The sequence below is a fragment of the Cydia splendana genome, chromosome 1 (genome assembly GCF_910591565.1).
Source record: "Cydia splendana chromosome 1, ilCydSple1.2, whole genome shotgun sequence".
NCBI lineage: Eukaryota > Metazoa > Arthropoda > Insecta > Lepidoptera > Tortricidae > Cydia > Cydia splendana.
This window is the reverse complement of record NC_085960.1, coordinates 8154925-8179650: the sequence shown is the minus strand read 5'-3', so window position 1 is coordinate 8179650 and position 24726 is coordinate 8154925. Positions and strand designations below refer to the sequence as shown.

Below are 24726 nucleotides of genomic sequence, written 5' to 3'. Positions count from 1 at the left end.
TAACCGTCAGTTTTGTGACGATTGATAACCGGCAGTTAATGGTACACAGTTAAGTGTAAACGCCCAGCTGGGAGATGATAAACTACTCACACAAAGGATAGAAATTAGAATTCATATAACCACCGAGTGTATGGTGCAAGACAGCGCATCTTCTTTTGAATAAAACCCAACTTCAATATTTTGGAATAAAATATACAGTAACGAATCTGTAAACAAACAACGCACGCCGGGTACACAATCTTTTAATCCCTAATAAGACATAAAGTGGTTCCAAATCTCGAATCGCTTCCTCCGCGATGTTGAAAGATATTTCACGCAGAAGTATATTTGCGGAATTATAATAAATCTACATAATGTACGGAGGCAAAGTTCGCGTACGAATTCCTAAGCAAGGTAAACGTGCTTAGAAAATTGGAATAAACGAAATAATAAGCAATTAGGTAAGTAAGTATGACGAATGTTGCAATGTCTTCTTTATATTATATCTTTTACACAAAAATTAAAGTATCTTCATATTCTGGGTGAATATCGCCTGATATACATAACATACATATTCATAATGTACAGTCGACGTCAAAGATATGTTTACACTTTTGCACCTTATGCCTTTGTAATAAGGCGAAAAATGTAAACATATCTTTGACGTCGACTGTATGACCAAACCTGACAAAATTCGGCTGCTGATTGTAAAATCTTGTGTGTTTTTCTGAGTAGGCAACAGTGTCAATTTGATCAACGCAAAAAAATACCTAGTGTTTAAAATATTTATTTACCTACCCACCATTTATGCACCCTCTACTCCCTCTAGTAAGGTAAGTATGCCAAAATCGGGTAAGTATGTCAATCAAAACTCAGTAAAAAATAATTTAGGTAATTGAATCACTTCGTATGCAAATAACAACATAAATTATGCATTTATTAACCACAAGATATGTCGTGGGCGTTCTAATGACTCAAGGTCCTGTTCGAGGTGAAGAACGCACTGAAAGTTTAACGCAAGGGCGACGAAACGCTTACGTGGCTGCAATCAACTTGTCAAGTTTTGAAATATGACTAGGAGCCGCCGGCGTGTCGCCATTAGTCGCTCCTCTCCGGGCTCCCCACTCGCAGTTCTGACGCCAACCTGGCTAGTACCCCGGAAAAAAGCTACCTGAAATGGCTTTCTACACTAATAATAGCTTATTTCCGAATCAACCACCCATACCCAATGGCATCGCGGCGCAAATGGACGAAAAGGCGAAGAACAAAATCATATTCCTGGATGTTACACCCAATCGTACTCCGAGATTACCGACCCCTAATAATGCCATAGACCCTATACAAGATAACTTGATCAATCCCGACATTACCAGAGACATCATTTATGAAAACATCAAACCGGTGTTTACTCTCCTGAAGATCATGGGCGTTCTTCCATTGACCAGGCCAGTTCCGGGTGTGACCCAATTTCAACCCACCTCTCCCTCAATGCTTTACTCTGCCGCTCTCTACTTTTCTCTTATCGGATACCTTTTGTATCTTTCCCTAAATAAAGTCCAAATAGTGAGAACCGGTGCTCAAGAAGGTAAATTTGAGGAGGCTGTGATTGAGTACCTATTTACAGTGTACTTGTTTCCGATGATTGCAGTCCCTTTATTGTGGTATGAAACGAGAAAGATTGCCGAAGTTCTCAACGGATGGGTTGAATATGAGGTACATATTTAATTTTTACGTAGCATAAAATTGCATATCATAATTGTCTGTTTACTTTATTCTTCGTAATTTTTACAGATTGCTTACAAAAAACTATCAAACCGAGTGCTTCCTGTAGGGCTATATAAAAAAGCTCTTGCTATGTCTATAGTCATCCCAGCACTTTCAACAGCATCAGTGATCATCACACATGTCACCATGGTCCACTTCAAATTATTACAAATTATTCCATACGTATTTCTGGAAATATTGACTTACATGTTGGGCGGCTACTGGTACCTTCTTTGTGAAACTCTCAGCATTTGTGCGCACATCTTGGCAGAAGACTTCCAACAGGTAGATTCTTCGACATTCTTCTACGGAAAAGCGGTAGCAAACTATACAGTATAACGTTGTTTTTTTGTCATGAAACAACTAATCCAGCGCACACTTCGTATTTACTGGAATGTTCTATATGTTATAGGCTCTTCGTAACATTGGGCCAGCCGGAAAGGTCGCGGAATACCGCGCGCTCTGGTTGCGCCTCAGTAAACTGGCTCGGGACACCGGGATCGCGAATTGCTACACCTTCACTTTCATGAGCCTCTACTTGTTCCTTATTATCACACTTTCGATCTACGGTCTGCTCAGCAAAATCTCCGAGGGTTTCGGAACCAAAGACATCGGTTTAGCTTTAACTGCTTTTTGCAGTATTATGCTACTATTCTTTATTTGCGACGAGGCGCACTATGCTTCTCATAACGTAAGTTCAGCAGTCTTTGATCTAAATGTCTTCAATAATTATTGATGAATTCTAAATTAATATATTTGGTCATCTACAAATTTTCCACCAATATTAAGTTTAACTCTGTTAGTATAAATTAAATGAACAAGTTTTCCCTTAAATGTGCACCTATTACTGTCTATCTATGCGCAACGTTACAGAATTTGTATAATAAATTAATTAATTCGAATAGGTACGCCTGAACTTCCAAAAGAAGCTCCTAATGATTGAGCTGTCTTGGATGAACGCGGACGCACTGACCGAGGTGAACATGTTCCTGCGAGCCACTGAAATGAACCCCTCCCAAATTAGCTTGGGAGGATTTTTCGACGTCAACAGGACACTATTCAAGTCGGTGAGTTGCGGGTTTCAATAGCACAATCGATCCAAATAAGTTTTGATACAGCTAAGACCTAAGACACAATAAAATTTCATCGGAATTCAAAACAAACTTACCTAATTGATAAGTACCAGAGGCAGACTGCAGACCGTATCTGCTTGTAAAAAAATTGTACTGACAATTCACTGTTAACTGACAATTCGTAAACCTTATTGCCAAGCGTTTTTATGGTCTTGCACTTGCTGTCAAAAATGTCGTATGCTGGCACACCACTAAGGGTCAGTTGCACGAAACCGTCTGTAACCGTTAAAACGTTCGCAAAATTTTATTGTACGGGAAGTTTCATAGAACTCTGCTGCGTGACGTTGATCAGCTTGTTAACTGTGGTTGGTGCAACTGGCCCTAAGTGATGCAATTAAACCACTGCGAGTCTGACTTGGGCTTCAAGAACTCCGCAGCTACTACCAACGTGTTTTAATTTTAACTGACCCACCCTTGACTTGATAGCCCAAGTAACATTTTAGTCCTATAATTTTAGTTTGTATCGCTAAAAGCTTGTATAGACGTTGTATTAAGGTTTCAGAGGTGACCACCTGTCGTATAAAAGCGCTTGGCAACACCTTTTTGCTCTATAGGCTTATACAGCTAATATATTCTATAAGCAATTGATGTAAAGGTTTATTTCATCATTTTATAGAGCCGTTATAGGCGTGTACTATAACAGGTTCAAATATAACCACTATAGAGCAATATTACTGTATAATAGTATTTGGAATCACTTTTATGCAACTAATTTGCGCTATTAAGGTTCCCTGCCAAGCCGCTATAGTTTTGTGTTTTAACAGTGACAAAAACCCAACTATACAACGATTTTAGGATATAGTGGCTTTAGAGATCACTGCTATAGTACATAATACTTTAGTAGTTTGCGCTATTAAGGTTCCCTGCTAGCCGCTATAGTTTTGTGTTCTAACAGTGACAAAAACCCAGCTATACAACGATTTCAGGATATAGTGGCTTTAGAGATCACTGCTATAGTACATAATACTTTAGTAGTCATATGAACACTATTATAGAACTGTTTTGCTCTATGTAGCGTTTTTGGGACATATTTATAGCGTTAAAAAGCGCTTTAGTAGTTTTTAAATCCCTATTATATCTCATCGCTGTAAACGTCACAATGACTCTTTTATATCACAAAACTGTTGTATAGTGGTTTTGTTTTTTCTTTTAAAAGACAACAGCGTTATAGTTGAGTTTTTATGTCTTTTATAAACCGAGTTAGATACATAAAGGTAGAAAACGACTACTTGTAAATGATAAATTTGATCTGTAATGGCTACTTATATCTTGCTTATATAAGTTCAGGCCTAAGCCACATAATGTGGTTCCGTACAAAATATTTTTATATTTTAATTAATTGATAAAAAAGACCCCAGTGATATTAGTGACTGTAGGTGAGATTTATCATCAATGATTTAATACAAGCATAAAATCGTGACGGTTTAGATATTTATCGACATCCATTATTAGCACATTTTTTTTACCAATCACACTGAAAAAGGAAACAACAGTAATGACAACATCTAAATTAAAAAAAATCCTATATCTTTCTAAAGATTTTGTAGGTGTAACTGGGTCACAGCAAAATTCTTTTGGAACCCTAATTTTAATCATGATGGCGGTGAATATTTCGTCGTAAGTTCTATAGTTAGCCTATAAAAGCGTCGGATTTACTTCTTGGCTGTATAGTAGTAACTATGGTGAATATCATGATATTTTATTAAATTATTTTATTAAAAACATAAATAAATCGAGGGGGCATTTAAAATTCCTCATTAAACTAATACTATTCTAACGGTAAAACTTCCGTCCCATATACTTTTTGCACTAAGGACCGAATTATTCGACATCTAAATGGCGCATATTAATATAAAGTCTTTACTTATCAAAATTTTACTTAGTACCGTTTTTGTGAAGTAAACACACAACAAAACCACTCACAACAGTTGATGGAAAACTTGATAGCAAATTTCGTAGTAAAGGAACTATGAATTCTACAATAGTATAAAAAAGCACTATAATACAATTTCAAATACTACTATAGTATAAAACAAGCACTATAATGGAATCTCAAATGTCACTATAGTATAAATTAACACTATAATGGCGTTACTGACAACAAATTAGCACAAAAGTGATCATCACATCACTTTTATAGACCTAAAACGTCACGACTGACACTGCTACAGGTCTACTATATCACTGAATGGCACATAAGATGCGCCATTTCGGCTTTATACAATCTTCATTGGTCTTTTATAGGACCTTAGGTGGTATTTGGGAAACGTTCTATCGACTATTATAGAACCACAAATTGTTACTTGGGAGGTTTGTATGATTTCTTGTTATTCATAACTAAGTATGGTATTAAGGGAATTAGATATCATAGTTTGTGATTTATATGTGTAACCATTATACAATAGAAACCAAAAGAATACGGGGGCTTTGTATAGCTAGACAGTTTAGACACCCCTCGGATACGGAACCTTAAAAAAGTACCTAACCAAGATATCTAAATCTTGTAAACCGGCAATGCTAGGCGGATAACACCAGCACCAGTACCCGAACAAGATGGTCGTAGGTACTTGTCTACTTGACATTGTAGGTAGGTACATACCTACGTGTCGCGCTATTAGTGGCGTCTATTTTATCCTGTGGATAACGCCATGCATCATACGCCAGCAGCAAACAGCAGAGCTTTTCCTTACTCGTATGTGAAGGTATATAATAGGAGCAAAGTAGGAAAAGCTAATAAGTATAATAGAGACGTAGGGAGATAAATTCAATTGCGCTGATGAACGTTCCTGCGGACGGAGAACCCTTCATAGATGAACATGAAAGCATTCTTTGATGCAAATGGGATGCTCATCAAGTCAGTGATATTCAGATGTCCTAAAGGTCGGTTGTCGATAAGGACCACTTCTGATTGTATATTTGTATAATAAATCTCATTGAAAACATAAATTTAAGTAGATACCGTCAAACGGGGTGAATAGGGACAATTTTAACTTTGAGAGAGATTTTAAAGTACTTACTAATAATTCCATGAGGGTCATAAATAACATTAAGGTTTAAAAACTTGTGTTGTTTAATGTTTGAGAATCGATTTATAATAATTATATTTCCTAATAATTTCGTCTTTACGAAAAAAAATCCGAGTATTATTGGACGTTTTAAAAGTTATTCATCAATTTAATGCAGGTAGCTGGTATTAGGGGGGTGGCTGGAGTGAGGGCACTTTAGCTTAGTATTTTTTCTAATTATTTACTGACAAATTGGGTTTGCCAGACTATAATTCCACATAAATAAGAGATTATTTGATTCGATTTTTAGTAATAAACTAATAACGTAAAATGGCATTACCTATATAAAGTGAATTTATCTAACCAAAATTGTTCACAGCTACTAGCTACGATGGTGACTTACCTAGTTGTGCTCCTGCAGTTCCAAATCAGTATACCCGACGATTCGCGTGTCCAGGAGGCGGATGACGATGATGATTTCGTGAATGCTACCGCCTCGGTCACCGAGGCTCCCACCACTTTGACCACCATCACCACCCTGCTCACCACGCTAGCAAAGAAGAAAAAGAAACATTAAATATAGATAAATCTTCGTAAGACTAGGACCAATGATGTGCTTATTCCTTATTACAATATAAAATAACATCATCATATACATATATAAAATTGAAAAACCAGAACGGGATAAAAAACGAGGGAAGAAGCGAGATGGCGCCTTACAAATTTCTAAAAAAGTTTTTGACACGTTTCTCGAATACGACGCACGTATGATAAGAAAAAACTATTCAAATCAATTATCTAAATATGGGAATAGAACTAGAATGTAAAAACTACCGCTTTCGCCGCGTATTTAATTTACAAAAAGGAAAAGAAATTTTCATAACAATCTTTATTGTATGAACATCGGCAACTCTCGGTTCGTTTCGTTTCGGTGTAAAGTAATCTAAATTATGTTTGTCATGTTGGTATACAGTTATTCCTACGTGTTTTTATACGAAGTAATATAAAAAGTGATGTCAACCTCAACCTTAGTGTACGCCCATACGAGTGACTTATGCCAAATATGACATCAATCAAATCAATATTATCATATTATTAATAATTTGTATTTTGTTGTTTTAAATTTATTTTGAGTTATATTATTCGGAGTCAATTTGAATTCACAGTCAATCAAGTCAAAAAGAAATTCGACTTCGGCAAACATTGCCATTCGTCCGGGGAACGGGCTGCCGAGATAGGCCAGAAATACAAAGTGGATACGTTAATATGAAGTCCATCAGTTCAAGGGATGACTTTAGAGATAGGTATACTTAATCAATTTGGAAACTGTTTTCTCGCGTAATACGATACGACTCGACCAAGTAAGATTTTTCTTCTTGCTGAAAGTCACCATCAGATATATCGGAGTGGATGAGGTATTCACAAATATCTGAAGTCTGAACAATGTAACTTTAAAGTGCATGTTCAGATATTTTTGAGCGACCTTGGTGGCTACGATATATATCTAATGGCAACTACACATTCATGAAGCCAATGTACAGTCAGTATGAAATAGATCAGGCTAAAGTAGCCAAATATATCGTAATATAACTTTGTTTCCATAGAAATAAGGATGTGTTCCGATATATTTGGGTATTGGAGAGACCAAAGCGGCTTAGCTTCAGTGGCTCGGACACAGAGAGAATGGGAGAGGATCTTTCCGTGAAGAGAGCGTACTTGGGACAACGAAATGGGAGACACCCGATTGGACGTCCTAGGTACCGCAGAAACGACGTCGTTGCTCAAGACCTGCTCAACCTCGGCCATAGCGACTGGCGAGAGCTATCGCAAGACCGAGAAACATGGCGTGATCTGGTATCGGAGCCCAGGACTCTTTTTGGATCGTTACGTCACCGTAGTAAGTATTGTTATGTCCAGAAAGGAAAATGGGGACTAACCTACGTTTGTATGAAAAGGCGATATATGGGCGGTGGTCGTCCGAATTCGTCTTAAGACGGAAATTAATCTAATGAACATTTTTGCTAACTGGACTGGGCTTATAAAAATAAATAATAATTTTAAAAAATACAATCTTGCCATCATTTTATCTTATCAAATGACATCATTTATTGAGAAATTTGCGAATTAATTTATCCAAATAACGGTTACAAATAAGAAGTCCCTATCACAGAGTTATGAACACTGGCAGGGTTGAATAGGTACATAATAATGTCGGTAATTAACGAAACATAAGACAAACTCTTTATTTCATTTACGCGAGCGGAGCCGCGGGCCCGCCTAGTATTTAAATAAATATTACGGGACAATCTTTCACAGTACAATATACAATAAATACCTATGTTATCCTTCCAAGGCGTATCACCTAACGATATGGCACTAATTAAGCGGTTATTACATCAACCCTTTTACAGTTTTTAAAGAGCAAGAGTTATCATCTATTAGGTCGCCGGACACTTTCTGCTAAGAAGAACAAAGAAATGTATAATATGTTATTTCCCTGTCGCTCTTAACAGGATAGATAAGGCTAACCACAGACGCGGTCTGGCCATGCCAGGCTTAGGCTTACCGCAGACGCACGGAAGTTTCCGTACTTACGGAATGACATGCGCAAGCGAGACAAGACAGCGCTATGCATTTGTAGAGCGACGTCCCGTTCCCACCTGTCATTCCGTACGGAAACCGAATGGAAATTCGGTGCGTGTGCGGCCAGGGTAAAGGAGGAATCACAGAAGGATGCAGAAAGGTGCATGTGATAGCAAAATGAAAATGAGGATGAAGTGATACATTCAATAATTTCATCCTTTTTGCTGTTTCTCACCATTTTTCTTTGCAGAAAGTGTTCTACAAAAAGACAGGTTTTGCAGAAAGATTATCCCTTTATGTTCAGCAAGTAGGGTAGGTACCTCTATTTAAAATGGGTTATCACACCTTAGCGGTGAAAACACGTTTAAAACTGAACGGACAAATTTTGTTTATAATATTTGCATTTTTTAAACTCTTTAGGGGATATTTGTAGATATAATTTAGATTAACCCCATAGGTTAAGATAGGTTTAGTTTAGTTTTAATTTGTATAAGTGTGTGATTATTGAGATTTTATATTTGAAACTCTCTCAGATTTCAAATTAACTAGCGACCCGCCCCGGTTTCGCACGGGTTAACAAATTATACACCTAAGCCTTCCTCAAGAATCACTCAGTCCAGAAAATCCGTTCAGTAGTTTTTGAGTTTATCGCGAACATACTAACACACAAACAGACAGACGCGGCGGGGGACTTTGTTTTATAAGGTGTAGGTAGTGATAAAAATACATATACCGCTGTAACGAACAGACAGATATAGTCGCATTACAATAGAAACTTTTAGAATACCATTTTGGTGAGGAATTTTTAAGAGTTTATAGGTAATATTCTGGTTTATATATAGGTATTTGTATTATAGTGCCTAGAGGCATCGAATACGCCTCTTTTATTGAACTCTTGTTTGTGTGCGTAAAGAAGAAATAAATTAAATGTGTAATTAAAAGTTGTTGTTTTAAATTACTTATTTCCATCCAAAGTTCGTGATCAGCAACGCAGGCTTCGTCAAGTGGACACAACGGCAAATCAGCTAGGTACAGGCTTCGTCACCTACTTACAAAGGATGATGTAATCCGCAACAGCCTTTGTCAATTTTAACCACTAAACTAAGAAGATATGTTGGATCAGGTACGATCCGGAGCGGGGATGGCAAGAAAACCCCCCTCTCTTAGTCTCCGATCTAATTCCTACACAGTCTCTACCGCAGCTGGTATGAAATCATACATTGGTTCTAAGGCAGAGTACTTACTTCGTACCTATGTTTCTGTTTAGCCACATACTCCGCAGCTGAAGCAGCAGAACTGATGGTGTGCTAACACACGCAGCGTCCCATAAGAGGCACCGACCCTTCTGCCAAGGAACCAACAAAGAAATTCGAATTGCAAAACAACAATTTGAATTTTACCTACATTTTACTTATTGTCTTTTTGCCATTAATATCTAACGCTATTAATTTGAAAGCGTCTTCGTATTCTGGCTAGTGATTCATGTAGTAAAATAAAAATGGGGTAAGCCATACCTGGCAAATAGATCAAATAGATCACTTTTGATCACTTTTAATTGAAATGACAGCTTGAAATTGTAAAATATATATTATATCTTTTTATTTTTATTCGTCTTTTCTGGACAGGCTAAGACCAAAGGCAATATTATATCTATACTTGGTCACGCAAATCTTGTCAGTAGAAAAAGGCGCGAAATTCAAATGTTCTATGGGACCATAACCCTTCGCGCCTACATTTATTAAATTTGCCGCCTTTTTCTACTGACAAGATTTGCTTGACCAAGTATAGCGGGCATTACATTATACAATTTGCAGAGCGCTAATTAAGTGTTGCTCGGCGAGATAAAAAAAAACCGGCCAAGTGCGAGTCGGACTCGCACACGAATGGTTCCGTACCATTATCTATAAAAACGGTCACCCATCCAAGTACTGACCCCGCCCGACATTGCTTAACTTCGGTCAAAAATCACGTTTGTTGTATGGGAGCCCCACTTAAATCTTTATTTTATTATGTTTTTAGTATTTTTTGTTATAGCGGCTACAGAAATACATCATCTGTGAAAATTTCAACTGTCTAGCTATCACGGTTCGTGAGATACAGCCTGGGCTATAACCGCGAAAATCGAAGTTCGCAAATTGCGGGCATTTTTCTCTGTCACTCTAATTACGCCTTCATTGGAGTAAAAGAGAAAGATCCCCGCAATTTGCGAATTTCGGTTTTCGCGGTAGCCCCACTGGTGACAGACGGACGGACGGACGGACGGACAGCGGAGTCTTAGTAATAGGGTCCCGTTTTACCCTCTGGGTACGGAACCCTAAAAAGAGCTTGTTCATTACACTACACTAGCTAGCGACGCTAGTTAGCCCCCATTCGCACGACAGCTTTTTCAACGCGCGTTAAAAAAGCGCTTGAATCTGTCCGCACTCTAAATTCGATTTAACGACCAAGGCTTAAAGTCGAAAATCCAACAACGCTTGAGAAAAAGCGCCACCGCTGTCGTGTGAATAAATACACATGTATCCATTTGTGTCATTCAAGCGCTTTTTTAACGCGCGTTGTAAAAGCGCCCGTGGGAATGAGGGCTTAGTGTCTTATTTTCATTTCAGCAGTGATCATCGTTCGAATCGAACGTCGCGTTTCGGTCGAAGGTCGCGTTTCGGTCGAATTCTTTGTACATTTTGAGAAGCACTTTGTTACCATAATTTCTAATGGCTTTGTTTTTGTAATCTTTATGTTTTTTATCCCATAAAAATGGTATGTCTTTATAAAGTTCATGATTGAAGAAGAAGATTTTAGCAGTAGGTACTTCCTTTTCTCTAGTCTGTGGCTCCGTCATTTTGAACTGAAATTCAATAACTAAAACATCCATCATACGCGTGTTTGAGTGCGTCGGTGGCGTGCTGACAACTGACCTTAAGCCTCCTCCACACTCGTGCGCGAATCGCGGCGCAAAGCCGCGAACGCGAGTGTGGAGTCCTGAACGCAGACCTGCGAAATCGACTCCACACTCGCGTTCGCGGCTTGTCCCGCGATTCACGCGCATAGTCTGGAGGGGGCTTATCACAGTAAGCGCTGAGCGCGCTAAAACCATTTACACTATGCGTTCTAGTGCGCTAGATAGCGTAAGACCAAGCGCGCACCACGATTTTAATTTTTGCGACACGATTTTAAAATCGCGCTGTAATATATCGCAGAAAATTCACTGCGCGCACTGCGATGAAAAAGTCGACGAGTCGTTCATTCTCTACATGGATTTCGTACCAGTCGTTTGTCATGAAACGTGTCTTTAATATGCGATCGCTGTATGACTTTGAGCATTTATAACACAAAGGTGATCCCCGTCTATTTCCATAATTAAATGGTCAACATCTAGCGTCTCATTTTCTCATTCCGACATTTCCGACATGCTGACGCTCGAAGAGCGAAATGCCGACTGAGGTCCGGGTGCGATTTTATTATCGCAGTGCGCGCGGGGCCATGCAACTCCGTATGCTGCAATTCACTTTGCGACAATCGCGTCGCGAGTAGTCGCGGAAAAATGTGACAAATCACAATTTTAAAATCGCTGCGATTTTTTTGTCACATATGCGCGCACTGCCATATAAACACATACGTTACATTTCTGCGACTAAATTATCGCGCGACATAAAGTCGTGGTGCGCGCTTGGCCTTAGTGCGGCAGAGCACATGCGATCGCACTAGATTGGGTCACTAACTGGCTAACTGTCTTTACACTATACTAAATTAGTGCGCTAACTCAGCTAGCGCACTGCAAATTGTATAATGTAATGCCCGCTTATATGTTATAAAAATTTTCAGTAGAAAGGAGGCCTGTAGCTGAAGTTTGTATTCCTAAACCTAACCCTACTCTTTGACCTATAGTCTGAAAAAAAAAGTTTGTCAGACTATAACCTAACCTACCTAACGACCTTTTTCCAGCAATAATAGTAATCTAAACAACATTCGGAGTGATTCGGAGTGAAAGATATATCATAGCCCTATTATTATACTTTATACTACTCTTTGTCATAGCCATGGTATAATAATATACTCCGCCTGGTACTCTATTCCGAGATTCGCGAATGACCTAACTGACACAGGCCTACGTAATCATGCTGTTTACAGGTTCTCAAACTTTAAAATGTGGGAGAATTTTAACCAACGGTGAAAATTATTTTAACGGCATTAATTTTAAGTTATTCATGTAGAAACATAGTAAAATAAAACAAATCTAATGTATTAAATTAAACTTTATTTATCTATACAAGACAAACGTTTGAAAAACTAATTTACCGTTACACATTAATTACCAAGCTTACGACGTGAAAAGTTTGGAAAACACTGCGACTGCTGACACTGAGCGAGAAGGAAATAACAATTAACACGCGTTCGACAAGGATGACGGTCAGGGCATGAAGTTATCTAGATCGGAATTGTCAAATGTGACAGCGCTATCCTGTGTTGCCAGTAGTGTAAACAGAATTACCCGAACCTTCGAGCAACACCGCCTTCCGACACATCGGAAGGGAGGGGCCCAAGCGATATCTCACCGTACAAATCTTTCTGCCTTTTTTCGCGGGGGGGAAAGGTGCACACAGTCGCACTTCTCACACACTTACATACAAAATCCAATCTGTAATGACGACACAAATACATAGAAAATGACACACGTCAAAGACAAATCTTGCAAACTAGAGCTCCCGATACACGTGTTACACGTTGACACGGGTACCCGTGTTCTTAAGCCCGCCGGGCTTAAGAACCCGAACTACACGAACCCGCCCGGATTCGGAAACGTTTACACGGGTACCCGTGTACACGGGTACACGGATACACGAAATAACGGATCTTATTTACCCGCCGGTTCGACCCTTCACTCTCGTGTAGCGGAGATTCGTGCTATGAAGACATACGATTGAATATGTGGAAGGTTAGGAAGATTCGATTACGTACTTTGCAGTTTTACTGGATTGATTTGTAATGTCAATAATAGGTAGGTAAGTACAATTTGTTTCAATAATCAAGATTAAAATTAACAATATCTCAGTAACCGTTGACTTCATTGTTGGTATTTCAGTTTCTTCATTGATGTAGTTTTTTGATAATTAAAGTAAACCTAAATACCACCACCACCATGTTACCATTTGTTGGGACGTCAGTGTTTCCGTGACCACAGCTGGTGCAACTCAGCTGAAACGTCGGAATTAAATGTAAAAACAATGAAATTATATCGCGGTAGACCCGTTTGTGTAATTATGTGTACAAAACGCGAGAGTTTAAAGTGTTATATAAACCTAAATGATTATTTAATACAAAAGTAGATAGTTATGCTTACTGAAACCAGAGTTGGGCATTATTCGAATCATTTTTAATCTAAATAATTATGGTGAGATTAATATTCGCGAATAAATTATTCGCGAATAAACCATTCGTTTAGAATTTCGAATAAGAAATGAATTATTCGAATAAATTACACGAAGGATTTTTGTAATACACACTCAGATGGCAAATCTGAATAGGTATGCAACTGCAGCGTATTTTACAGCCAAGCAAAATTTTGGGAAAGGCCCCAACTGACCGTCGCCATCCATGGTGGGGACAAATGGGAATTGTTTATATGCAGCGCCTATTCCCATTTGTTCCCGGCCGGGACAAGTGAGAATACATCCGATATTTGTGTAAAATATTATTATGTAGGGTCTACCCATATGTTCCCCGCGGAGATAAATGGGAATTCACCCTTTATTGGTAATTATTAGTAATATGGGAATACACCAATAATGGGTGCATTATTGGTGTATTCCCATTTGTCTCCAATTCACGTGACCTACGCCATGCACGAGGCGGGGACAAATGGGAATGTTTATATAAATTTTGGTGTTCTCCTTTGTCCCCGATATTGGCGTTGCTATTTGTCCCCACCTCAAAAGATTTCTATGCAGCGTCTTTCCCCATAAGTTTCTCGCGGGAACAAATGGGAATACACTCTTTATTGGTGTATTCCTATTTGTTCCTGCCCTACGTGACCGCCGCCATACGTGAGGCGGAGACAAATGGGTACGATTTATATGCAGCACCTATTCCATCAGTTCCCGACGTAGACAAATGGGAATACATCCGAAAATTGTTTTCCCAATTATCCCCACCCCAATAAGGTGGGGAAAAATGGAAAATATTTTTATGCAGGGTCTTCACATATGTTCCCCGCGGAGACAAATGGGAATTCGACCATTATTGGTAATGATGGGTGCATTATTTGTGTATTCCCATTTGTCCCCGATTCACGTGACCTACACCATACATGAGGCGGGGACAAATGAGCATGTTGTATATGAGTTTTGGTGTTCCCATTTGTCCCCGATATTGGTGTTCCCATTTGTCCCCGAGGCGGAGACAAATGGGTACGATTTATATGCAGCACCTATTCCATCAGTTCCCGACGTAGACAAATGGGAATACATCCGAAAATTGTGTTCCCAATTATCCCAACCCCAATAAGGTGGAGAAAAATGGAAAATATTTTTATGCAGGGTCTTCACAGATGTTCCCCGCGGAGACAAATGGGAATTCACCCATTATGATGGGTGCATTATTGGTGTATTCCCATTTGTCCCCGATTCACGTGACCTACGCCATACATGAGGCGGGGACAAATGGGAATGTTTTATATGAGTTTTGGTGTTCCCATTTGTCCCCGAAATTGGTGTTCCCATTTGGTGCCGATACAAAAGATTTCTATGCAGCGTCTTTTCCCAAATGTCTCTCGCGGCGTGGACAAATAGGAATTCACCCGAAAATGGTGTGTTCCCATTTGTCCCCACACCAATAAGGAGGGTACAGATGGGAAATATTTATATGCAAATCCTATCACTTCTGTACCCGGCGGGGACAAATAGGAACACATCCGAAAATGGTGTGTTCCCTTTTGTCCTTACAAAAATAAGGTGGGAACAAATGGGAAATATTTATATGTGGCTTCTTTTCCTATATGTTCCCCGCGGGGACAAATGGGCATACACCCATTATTGGTTATAATGGGTGCATTATTGATGTAATCCCATTTGTCCCCTATCCACGTGACCTACGCCATACATGAGGGACAAATGGAAATGTTTTATATGCAGCGCCTATTCCCATCTGTTCCCGGCGGGGAACAATAAGAATACACCCGTTAATGGTGTGTTCCTATTTGTCCCTGCTTCAATGAAGTGGGGACAAATGGGAAAGATTGTTTGTCTTTTCCCACATATTCCCGAAGGGGACAAACGGGAATACCCCATTATTGGTGTATTTCCAGTTGTTCTCGCCCCACGTGACCGCCAATACATGAGGCGTATTCCCAGTTTCCACACCTCAAATCAACCAACCAGATAAACCGATAGAAAACATTTTCTTTTTACTATTGGGATATAAAACAGCTAAATAGTTATTTTGTAAGCTAACTATTCGACAATATTATTCGCAAATAATTTATTCGTGGGCTATTTTATTCGCCGAATTTTTTTTTTTTTTTTTTTTTATGAAATAGGAGGCAAACGAGCAGACGGATCACCTGATGGTAAGCGATTACCGCCGCCCATGGACACCCGCAACACCAGAAGGGTTGCAAGCGCGTTGCCGGCCTTTAAGATGGGAGTACGCTCTTTTCTTGAAGGTTTGTAGGTCGTATCGGTCCGGAAATACCGCTGGCGACAGTTCATTCCACAGTTTGGCTGTGCGAGGCAGGAAGTTTCTGGAGAAACGCACAGTTGAGGACTGCCAACCATCCAAGTGATGAAGATGGTAATGTTGTCGCGTAGGGCGATGGCGAAAAGAAGCGGCAGGGATTAATCCGAACAAAAAATAAAAAATAAAAAATATAAATTATTCGCGAATGAATTGAACACGAATGATCATTCGAAAAATTTATTCGTCATTCGCGAATGATTTGGTAATTCTCATTCGTAATTCGTCATTCAAATGAATTTTGCCCATCTCTGACTGAAACTACCACGAACGGAATATGTTATATTTTCCTTTAACAAAATCGCATTTTGCTCACTGTTAGCAAAGTACCCTTGTTCGAGCTGCTGAGGTGAAAAATAAATTAAATTGGTACAACACATATCAATCACATTGAACATCCATATATACATTACTACAATCTCCGCTACACGCCAAGGACGGGTTAGGCCCGCGTGTATTTAAGGTCCGTTTCGCCGTGTACACGGGTACACGGGTACCCGGATACACGGATCTTAATTACACGTGTGCACGACTACACGTGTAAAACGGGTCAGAAAACCGTGTACGTGTAGTTCGGAAACGGGTACCGAACACGTGTACACGAAACCCGGACACGACCGCGAGCCCTATTGCAAACCTCGATCTCTTTTTGTGTACGGACGAGTGACAAGTGTCACAACACGCACACTAACACATTTTCGTTGAAGTATGTATTGTATTCTGAGAGATGAGAAGTCGGATTTGTCGCTCGACCGATCCGCAATTTGTACTGAGCGAGCAAAATCGATAAATCCAACAATTACATGAGACTAAAATATAATAATTGTGTTTGAATGTAATTAAACGTATGATATGTAGAAAAAAAATATTACATGTGAAATGTAACACTTTCTTTTTGTAAATTTGATGTCCCCGACCTCTTTTTATAACAAAAAACCGAGCAAACAGGCATTTTTGTGCAGCAGTGTTCACGCGCGCGTCGTGACTCGGTCTAGTGAAAAATCCAAGTGCAACTAGTTTTATTACCCGCGCTAGATTAGATTGACGCGCTAATCTTGTACCTCGGCAGAGGGGAAATAGTGCGAATGGCGCCTCCCTTCCGTGTTGCTCGAAGACCCTAACGTCTGAAATTTCTTTCGTGAATCGGAAGATATTGCTAACGAATAATTAAAAATGACATGTTATTGTAAAATTTAAGATAAAATACATATATAATAAATGAAAATTATAAAATTATAAAGAAATATTTTAACTTATTAACCATAGGTATAATGTACCCATGTAACATGTTATGTTGAAATAAAGTGGCAATGTTATTGTGACGTAGGCCTGTGTCACTCTGGGAATAGAAGACCATGTTTTATTAGACCATGGTCATAGCCTCATTTTGGGTTCTATTATAATCTGTAAACTGCAGCGACATCTTAGCTTAAGCCCCCCATTCACACTCCTACCGTGTAGGCCGCCTCGTTGGGTAGGATTGTGTATGGGGGTTGCGGACTACGAGCCGTCCTACCGTTTAGCCGTTTGTAGGACGGCTCGTAGTCCGCAACCCCCATACACAATCCTACCCAACGAGGCGGACTACGAGGCGCCCTACACTGGCGGCTTTAGCTTTGTGCGTTTATCCCGTGTGCTTAAGTGTGGAGCGCGCTTTAAGTACTTAAGTAGCTAACACACTATCGCACCGCACCAAGGTCATTGTGGGACGCAGCCATAAGTAAGAGGGAGAAAGAGATATCGCGGTCTCCCTCTTACTTATGGGTGCGTCCCACAATGACCTTGGTGCGGTGCGATAGTGTGTTAGCTACTTTACTTAAAATACTTTATCTTATCTCCATAAAGCCCCCCATTCACACTCCTACCTTGTAGTCCGCCACGTAGTCCGCCTCGTAGTCCGCCTCGTTGGGTAGGATTGTGCATGGGGGTTGCGGACTACGAGCCGTCCTACCCAAAGAGTATAATAATATATGTATAGGTCCTACCGTTTAGCCGTTTGTAGGACGGCTCGTAGTCCGCAACCCCCATACACAATCCTACCCAACGAGGCGGACTACAAGGTAGGAGTGTGAATGGGGGGCTTAAAGTTCATTGCGGACCTTAAAGCCGTAACGTAACACATCATCGCACCGCACCTAGGTCATTGTGCGACGCACCAATAAGTAAGAGCGAGAAAGCGATATCTCTTTCTCGCTCTTACTTATGGGTGCGTCGCACAATGACCTTGGTGCGGTGCGATGGAGTGTTACGGCTTTTAGGGTGTAGCACCTGTCCAATTTCTTTGTCCAATGTCATTGCATCTCACTCTCTCATTCAGCAAAATGTGAGACGTAATATACATTGGACCAATATATTGGGCAGATGGAATACCACCCTATCGGTGGTACCTACAATGCTAGTACAATTTGTATTTGGTACTTTTTGATAACAGAGCCATCTTTCGGTAATTACTGGCAAGCGTTACACTAGCGGGAGCAAAGGGAATATAATTAAACTCAGAAAAGCAACGGAGGAAAAAAAGCGCGGGAAACGTGAAACGCGGCGGTCAAGTTTTAGGTTTCTTGTAAATTTAATTTCAATTTTAATATTGTAGATCAGGGAATCGGTAATTTGTATATAATTTTTCACATAGTTTGTATATATTATTGTATTTGTATATATAATTAGTGTGATTTCGTCGTAGTTGGTAAGTTTTTTCTTGTATATATGTAATGGCGGGGGACGACGATCCCCCTGACCCTGGAGGTGAAAACCTCCAGGTCGGAAGTAATATAACAGTAGAATCGGCTATGGACACGGACACTTCTGTTGAAAGCAGGAGTGAACGTAAAAGAAATAAGAGTCACAAACGATGCAAAGCATGTAATAAAAAAAGAAGGAAAAATAATGGCGGGGACTATTCGTGCGATTGTCAGGAGAACATACAAGACATCCAAGCTCCTTCAACGTCTAATATTCAGCCTAACGTAAACTCTTCGGATAAATTAAATACAAACAATGACAATACTAGCGCCAAGGTTGGCAGGAATTTATTCTCATCTTCAGATGTTGCTCCCTTTACGGTGCACGTTCAAATTAAACAAACTGATGCAAAATCATCCTTACACCCGGTCTCCTTTGGGAAATTCTTAGTCAAAAAAGGTTTCAAAAACATTATAAATGGAAGTGTTAAGCGCATTGGTAGGACACGTATAGCAATGTCGTTTTCAAATTACATAGATGCGAACTTATTTGTTACTGATACGTGCCTTGAGTCAGAAAATCTTACTGCATATATTCCGTCATTTTCGGTGACCCGTATGGGCTTGGTTCGCGGTATTCCTGCACAGTGGTCGGAGGAAGAAATAATTTCCAACATGTCCGTGCCCATGGGGTGTGGAAAGGTACTAAAAGTACGACGTTTAAATCACAGAGTTGTGGTTAATGGTTCTACTACCTGGCAACCCTCAGAGACAGTCGTGTTGACATTTGATGGTCAAGTATTACCAGTGGCGAGAAACTCTCTTACTACGAACAAACGTATAGCAAAGATATTTGTCATAATTAGTTCAGCGGCGTGGCATTGGCGGCAGCACTGTTGAAATGCCAACTTGACATTATGCGTATACGAGCGGCAACCATTTTGAAATACAAAATTGACATAATTCGTGAGCAAATTTTGCAAAATAATAACAGTTTTCTAAAGTTGAGTTTGCTTCTCCTGGGTTTTGTGGTGATTTGAAACATAAACCCGTACTGTTGTAAAATAGTACAATGGCCGGCAAAAACCGATATTGTGAAATATGCGGTGTCTGAGAAATCACTCGAGGAGGATTCTTTGCCAGATTTCTCAAGGATGAACAGCGGTAAGTCTACAAGTTCCGAAATACAACTACCAGGGAACAAATCAAATTATTTTATCAAACATTTTGATTTATCAGCCGCGTAACAAGCTAAAGACCGACAGAGACGCCGGTTCGAATCCGGTCTCCGCCGTACTCCGTAATAGGAGGATCAAGCACGTATTGCTCGCCCTAAATGTTATTTATTAATTTATTATTTATTTAGTAAAATACAGAGGTATTCTTAAAAATAGTCATAGCCCAGCAAAACTCAACAATGAGTTTGACTGTGGGGTCATCAGCAAAGAATATAATACTCACTAGGAGAAGAACGATAACTCCATACAAAAAAATGTCCCTTTCAAAAGTTCGTTTATACTACTAGCGCTCTGGTAGGATACCATTGTAATTAGAATTGACAACCCGTTTAGCCTAGCGGGTATTGGCAGTAATCCAGTTCAGGAAGCTAATGGTCCTGGGTTCGAATCCCAGAGAGGGAATTTCTTTTTGTATTTTTTTCTTTTTTGTTGGGGTCAGGTTTTTAAGAGCCCATCAACGTGCACACTAGCGCCACTGCTGAATACATTAAACTAGTTTTTATGTTATTGGATTCGTCAATCTACCCGTCCAAAGTTAAAACGGCCGTTTTTGTTTTGAGCTCATAGATCGACGAATCCAGCAACATAAAATCTAGTTTGATGTATTCAAAAGGTACCTAAATACACAATACAGTCCGTAGCGGCCCCTTTTTTAAATACATGTCGTTAAATTTAAATAATCACGATTATTTAGCAGTGGCGCTAGTGTGCACGTTGTTGGGCTCTGAAATTAGCATTTCACAAATAAGTAAAAAAATACGTTAAAAGATAATGATTAGGTACTATATTCAGAAATTCGTGAAATATAAAAGGTAACAAAAAGTTACGTATTATTAAGATATAAATATTTTCATAATACATATGAATACATACACTGATATGGCAAATGGTTACAAGTTGTTATTACATCTATCCGGTTATCGGACATTTTCTGCTTCACAGCTCCGCGCAGCGTTCTTGGTCACCGGGAAACTAGTTTGGATATGCGGCAGATACGTGCCCTTCTGAGCTTTTTCCAAGAAATCATATGACGGCCCAGGATTATATTATTATCTCACGCTCAAGCCATCTGCTGATTCACTTTCTAAAACAAAATAGTCAAAAAATTAAACAATATAATCTATCTTCCTAATTACTAACGTCGCTAATTCCTAGGGTTACCAGCTTAAACAATGTGGGGTTTTACATCTATGTTGAATTTTGATTATAATTTCGGACGCGTCCGCGTGACTTACGGGGATAGTAAGATTAAATTATTATATTTGAATTTGGTAATTAGCACGCTCATTTTTCTTTAAAGATTAATATATATCTTACCTTGAAATTATCGCTGTTTCTGATTTACTACAACGGTTTCCACACACACATTAGGGCTTTCCATAATCCGGATAAGAATTGTTGATAAAGTCGCCATTGCCGGATACATACAGCAAGGAAGGAAGAGAGACAACGGTTTAAATTTAACTAAGTCTGTGCGAAGACGCATTTAGATATGTTGCTCGTACATATGAATAGATTTTATTTTTAAAATTAATAGGTAAATAAATATATTTCAAGTGAATAAATCGTTTTATATGAAAATTGATATTTTTGCATTAAATGACTTAAATGACAGCATTGACATTACAGACTTTTATCTTGTCTATGTTCTTACCGGCCAGACCCAAATCAAGGCCTATCAAAGAGGCCAATTGACAAAGATTTTTTTTTATTTTATCAAGGAGGGTAGAGGCACGTCTACCCTTCGTAGATTTTATGAACATAGACAAAGAAAAACTGAAATATAATAGATAATAATATACATATATCAAAAAATAAATAATAATTTACATATGACTACTTCATAAAATACAAATCAAAATAATTTGATTTGTTCCTAGAAATCGCATCTATAGACAAAGCCAGTTCTAGCAATGTTGCTGTAGTAAAATATTTTGATGTTAATTACTGGCAATCTCGTCTGGGAACGGACAACACATGCACAATTTTGAAGGGTCACATCGTTTCAAGGAAGTCAATAGGCCTTGGTCATCAGTCTCTAGTTATCAAAGTTGTTGGTCAAATACTTCCCAGGCATTCAAAGATGACGTCTATTTCAATTTATAAATTCCTAAAAATGTTATTTGCTACTTATGCGGTGTATTATTTGAATTTGCTATGTTTGCTACCTGTAAGTCTCTTCTAATAGTTAGGGCACAGGGTACTTATTAGACCGACACAACCCACTTTGTTTATCATCATCGAATCTCTATAATCTCCATTTCTTTTTCAAATATGACCTTTTATTACTATAAAAGCTTACGTGTTATTCAATTTCATATTTTAGTTATCTGAAAGTAGTCCTGCATGAACCCAAATGTCGCAATCACTTACTTTATTTTGTTTTCGATAGGTTTACGATAACAAATTCGAAATGCCTAAGAATAATTAATTGTATGTTTTGGACCATGAACGTTGAACTGATTTTACCATGAATCTAGGATATACCTGAGGGCTTACCGCGAACCACGTTCGACGTGTTGCCTCTCTATCACACTTGTAAATTTGTCCGTAAAGTTGACAGGGAGGCAACACTTCGAACGTGGTTCGCGGTAGACCCTCTGGATCTGGCATGAGTGGTGGGTGTAACTGACAGAACGGGATAGTCTTATGCAAGGCCTATTGACTTCCTTGAAACGATGTGACCCTTCAAAATTGTGCATGTGTTGTCCGTTCCCAGACGAGATTGCCAGTAATTAACATCAAAATATTTTACTACAGCAACATTGCTAGAACTGGCTTTGTCTATAGATGCGATTTCTAGGAACAAATCAAATTATTTTGATTTGTATTTTATGAAGTAGTCATATGTAAATTATTATTTATTTTTTGATATATGTATATTATTATCTATTATATTTCAGTTTTTCTTTGTCTATGTTCATAAAATCTACGAAGGGTAGACGTGCCTCTACCCTCCTTGATAAAATAAAAAAAAATCTTTGTCAATTGGCCTCTTTGATAGGCCTTGATTTGGGTCTGGCCGGTAAGAACATAGACAAGATAAAAGTCTGTAATGTCAATGCTGTCATTTAAGTCATTTAATGCAAAAATATCAATTTTCATATAAAACGATTTATTCACTTGAAATATATTTATTTACCTATTAATTTTAAAAATAAAATCTATTCATATGTACGAGCAACATATCTAAATGCGTCTTCGCACAGACTTAGTTAAATTTAAACCGTTGTCTCTCTTCCTTCCTTGCTGTATGTATCCGGCAATGGCGACTTTATCAACAATTCTTATCCGGATTATGGAAAGCCCTAATGTGTGTGTGGAAACCGTTGTAGTAAATCAGAAACAGCGATAATTTCAAGGTAAGATATATATTAATCTTTAAAGAAAAATGAGCGTGCTAATTACCAAATTCAAATATAATAATTTAATCTTACTATCCCCGTAAGTCACGCGGACGCGTCCGAAATTATAATCAAAATTCAACATAGATGTAAAACCCCACATTGTTTAAGCTGGTAACCCTAGGAATTAGCGACGTTAGTAATTAGGAAGATAGATTATATTGTTTATTTTTTTGACTATTTTGTTTTAGAAAGTGAATCAGCAGATGGCTTGAGCGTGAGATAATAATATAATCCTGGGCCGTCATATGATTTCTTGGAAAAAGCTCAGAAGGGCACGTATCTGCCGCATATCCAAACTAGTTTCCCGGTGACCAAGAACGCTGCGCGGAGCTGTGAAGCAGAAAATGTCCGATAACCGGATAGATGTAATAACAACTTGTAACCATTTGCCATATCAGTGTATGTATTCATATGTATTATGAAAATATTTATATCTTAATAATACGTAACTTTTTGTTACCTTTTATATTTCACGAATTTCTGAATATAGTACCTAATCATTATCTTTTAACGTATTTTTTTACTTATTTGTGAAATGCTAATTTCAGAGCCCAACAACGTGCACACTAGCGCCACTGCTAAATAATCGTGATTATTTAAATTTAACGACATGTATTTAAAAAAGGGGCCGCTACGGACTGTATTGTGTATTTAGGTACCTTTTGAATACATCAAACTAGATTTTATGTTGCTGGATTCGTCGATCTATGAGCTCAAAACAAAAACGGCCGTTTTAACTTTGGACGGGTAGATTGACGAATCCAATAACATAAAAACTAGTTTAATGTATTCAGCAGTGACGCTAGTGTGCACGTTGATGGGCTCTTAAAAACCTGACCCCAACAAAAAAGAAAAAAATACAAAAAGAAATTCCCTCTCTGGGATTCGAACCCAGGACCATTAGCTTCCTGAACTGGATTACTGCCAATACCCGCAAGGCTAAACGGGTTGTCAATTCTAATTACAATGGTATCCTACCAGAGCGCTAGTAGTATAAACGAACTTTTGAAAGGGACATTTTTTTGTATGGAGTTATCGTTCTTCTCCTAGTGAGTATTATATTCTTTGGTCTTATGTATCTTTCAGTAGGAGTAGCAGCGAAAAGCCCCCTCCAGACTTTGTGCGTGAATCGCGGGCGAAGCCGCGAACGCGAGTGTGGAGTCGATTTCGCTGTCTGCGAAAATCGACTCCACACTTGCGTTCGCGGCTTC

At 38.8% G+C, this 24726-nt stretch overlaps 1 protein-coding gene and 2 long non-coding RNA genes across 3 annotated transcripts; 2 read left to right on the top strand and 1 right to left on the bottom strand.

Moving 5' to 3' along the window:
* Positions 1-1031: 1031 nt before the first annotated feature.
* LOC134790379 (gustatory and odorant receptor 24) lies at positions 1032-6497 on the top strand. Its single transcript, XM_063761150.1, has 5 exons — positions 1032-1692; positions 1771-2028; positions 2156-2434; positions 2649-2810; positions 6261-6497. Exons 1-5 carry the CDS (start codon positions 1156-1158, stop codon positions 6456-6458), a joined length of 1434 nt encoding a protein of 477 aa, XP_063617220.1. The 5' UTR covers positions 1032-1155; the 3' UTR covers positions 6459-6497.
* A 14321-nt stretch (positions 6498-20818) lies between these two features.
* LOC134794491 (uncharacterized) lies at positions 20819-21999 on the bottom strand. The gene is made up of 2 exons (XR_010144677.1): positions 21426-21999; positions 20819-21192 (listed from the first exon to the last, which is right to left on the bottom strand). It is a non-coding gene; the product is annotated as an uncharacterized LOC134794491 (long non-coding RNA).
* An 889-nt stretch (positions 22000-22888) lies between these two features.
* On the top strand, positions 22889-24077 carry LOC134794425 (uncharacterized). The gene is made up of 2 exons (XR_010144671.1): positions 22889-23470; positions 23704-24077. It is a non-coding gene; the product is annotated as an uncharacterized LOC134794425 (long non-coding RNA).
* The last annotated feature ends 649 nt before the right edge of the window (positions 24078-24726 follow it).

Bases quoted from the DNA above. Each gene is read 5' to 3' on its own strand.
- LOC134790379 (XM_063761150.1), top strand. From the start codon at position 1,156: ATGGCTTTCTACACTAATAATAGCTTATTTCCGAATCAACCACCCATA. The intron at 2,029-2,155 runs GTAGATTCTTCG...TATATGTTATAG, and splicing joins TGGCAGAAGACTTCCAACAG to GCTCTTCGTAACATTGGGCC. The intron at 2,435-2,648 runs GTAAGTTCAGCA...TAATTCGAATAG, and splicing joins CGCACTATGCTTCTCATAAC to GTACGCCTGAACTTCCAAAA.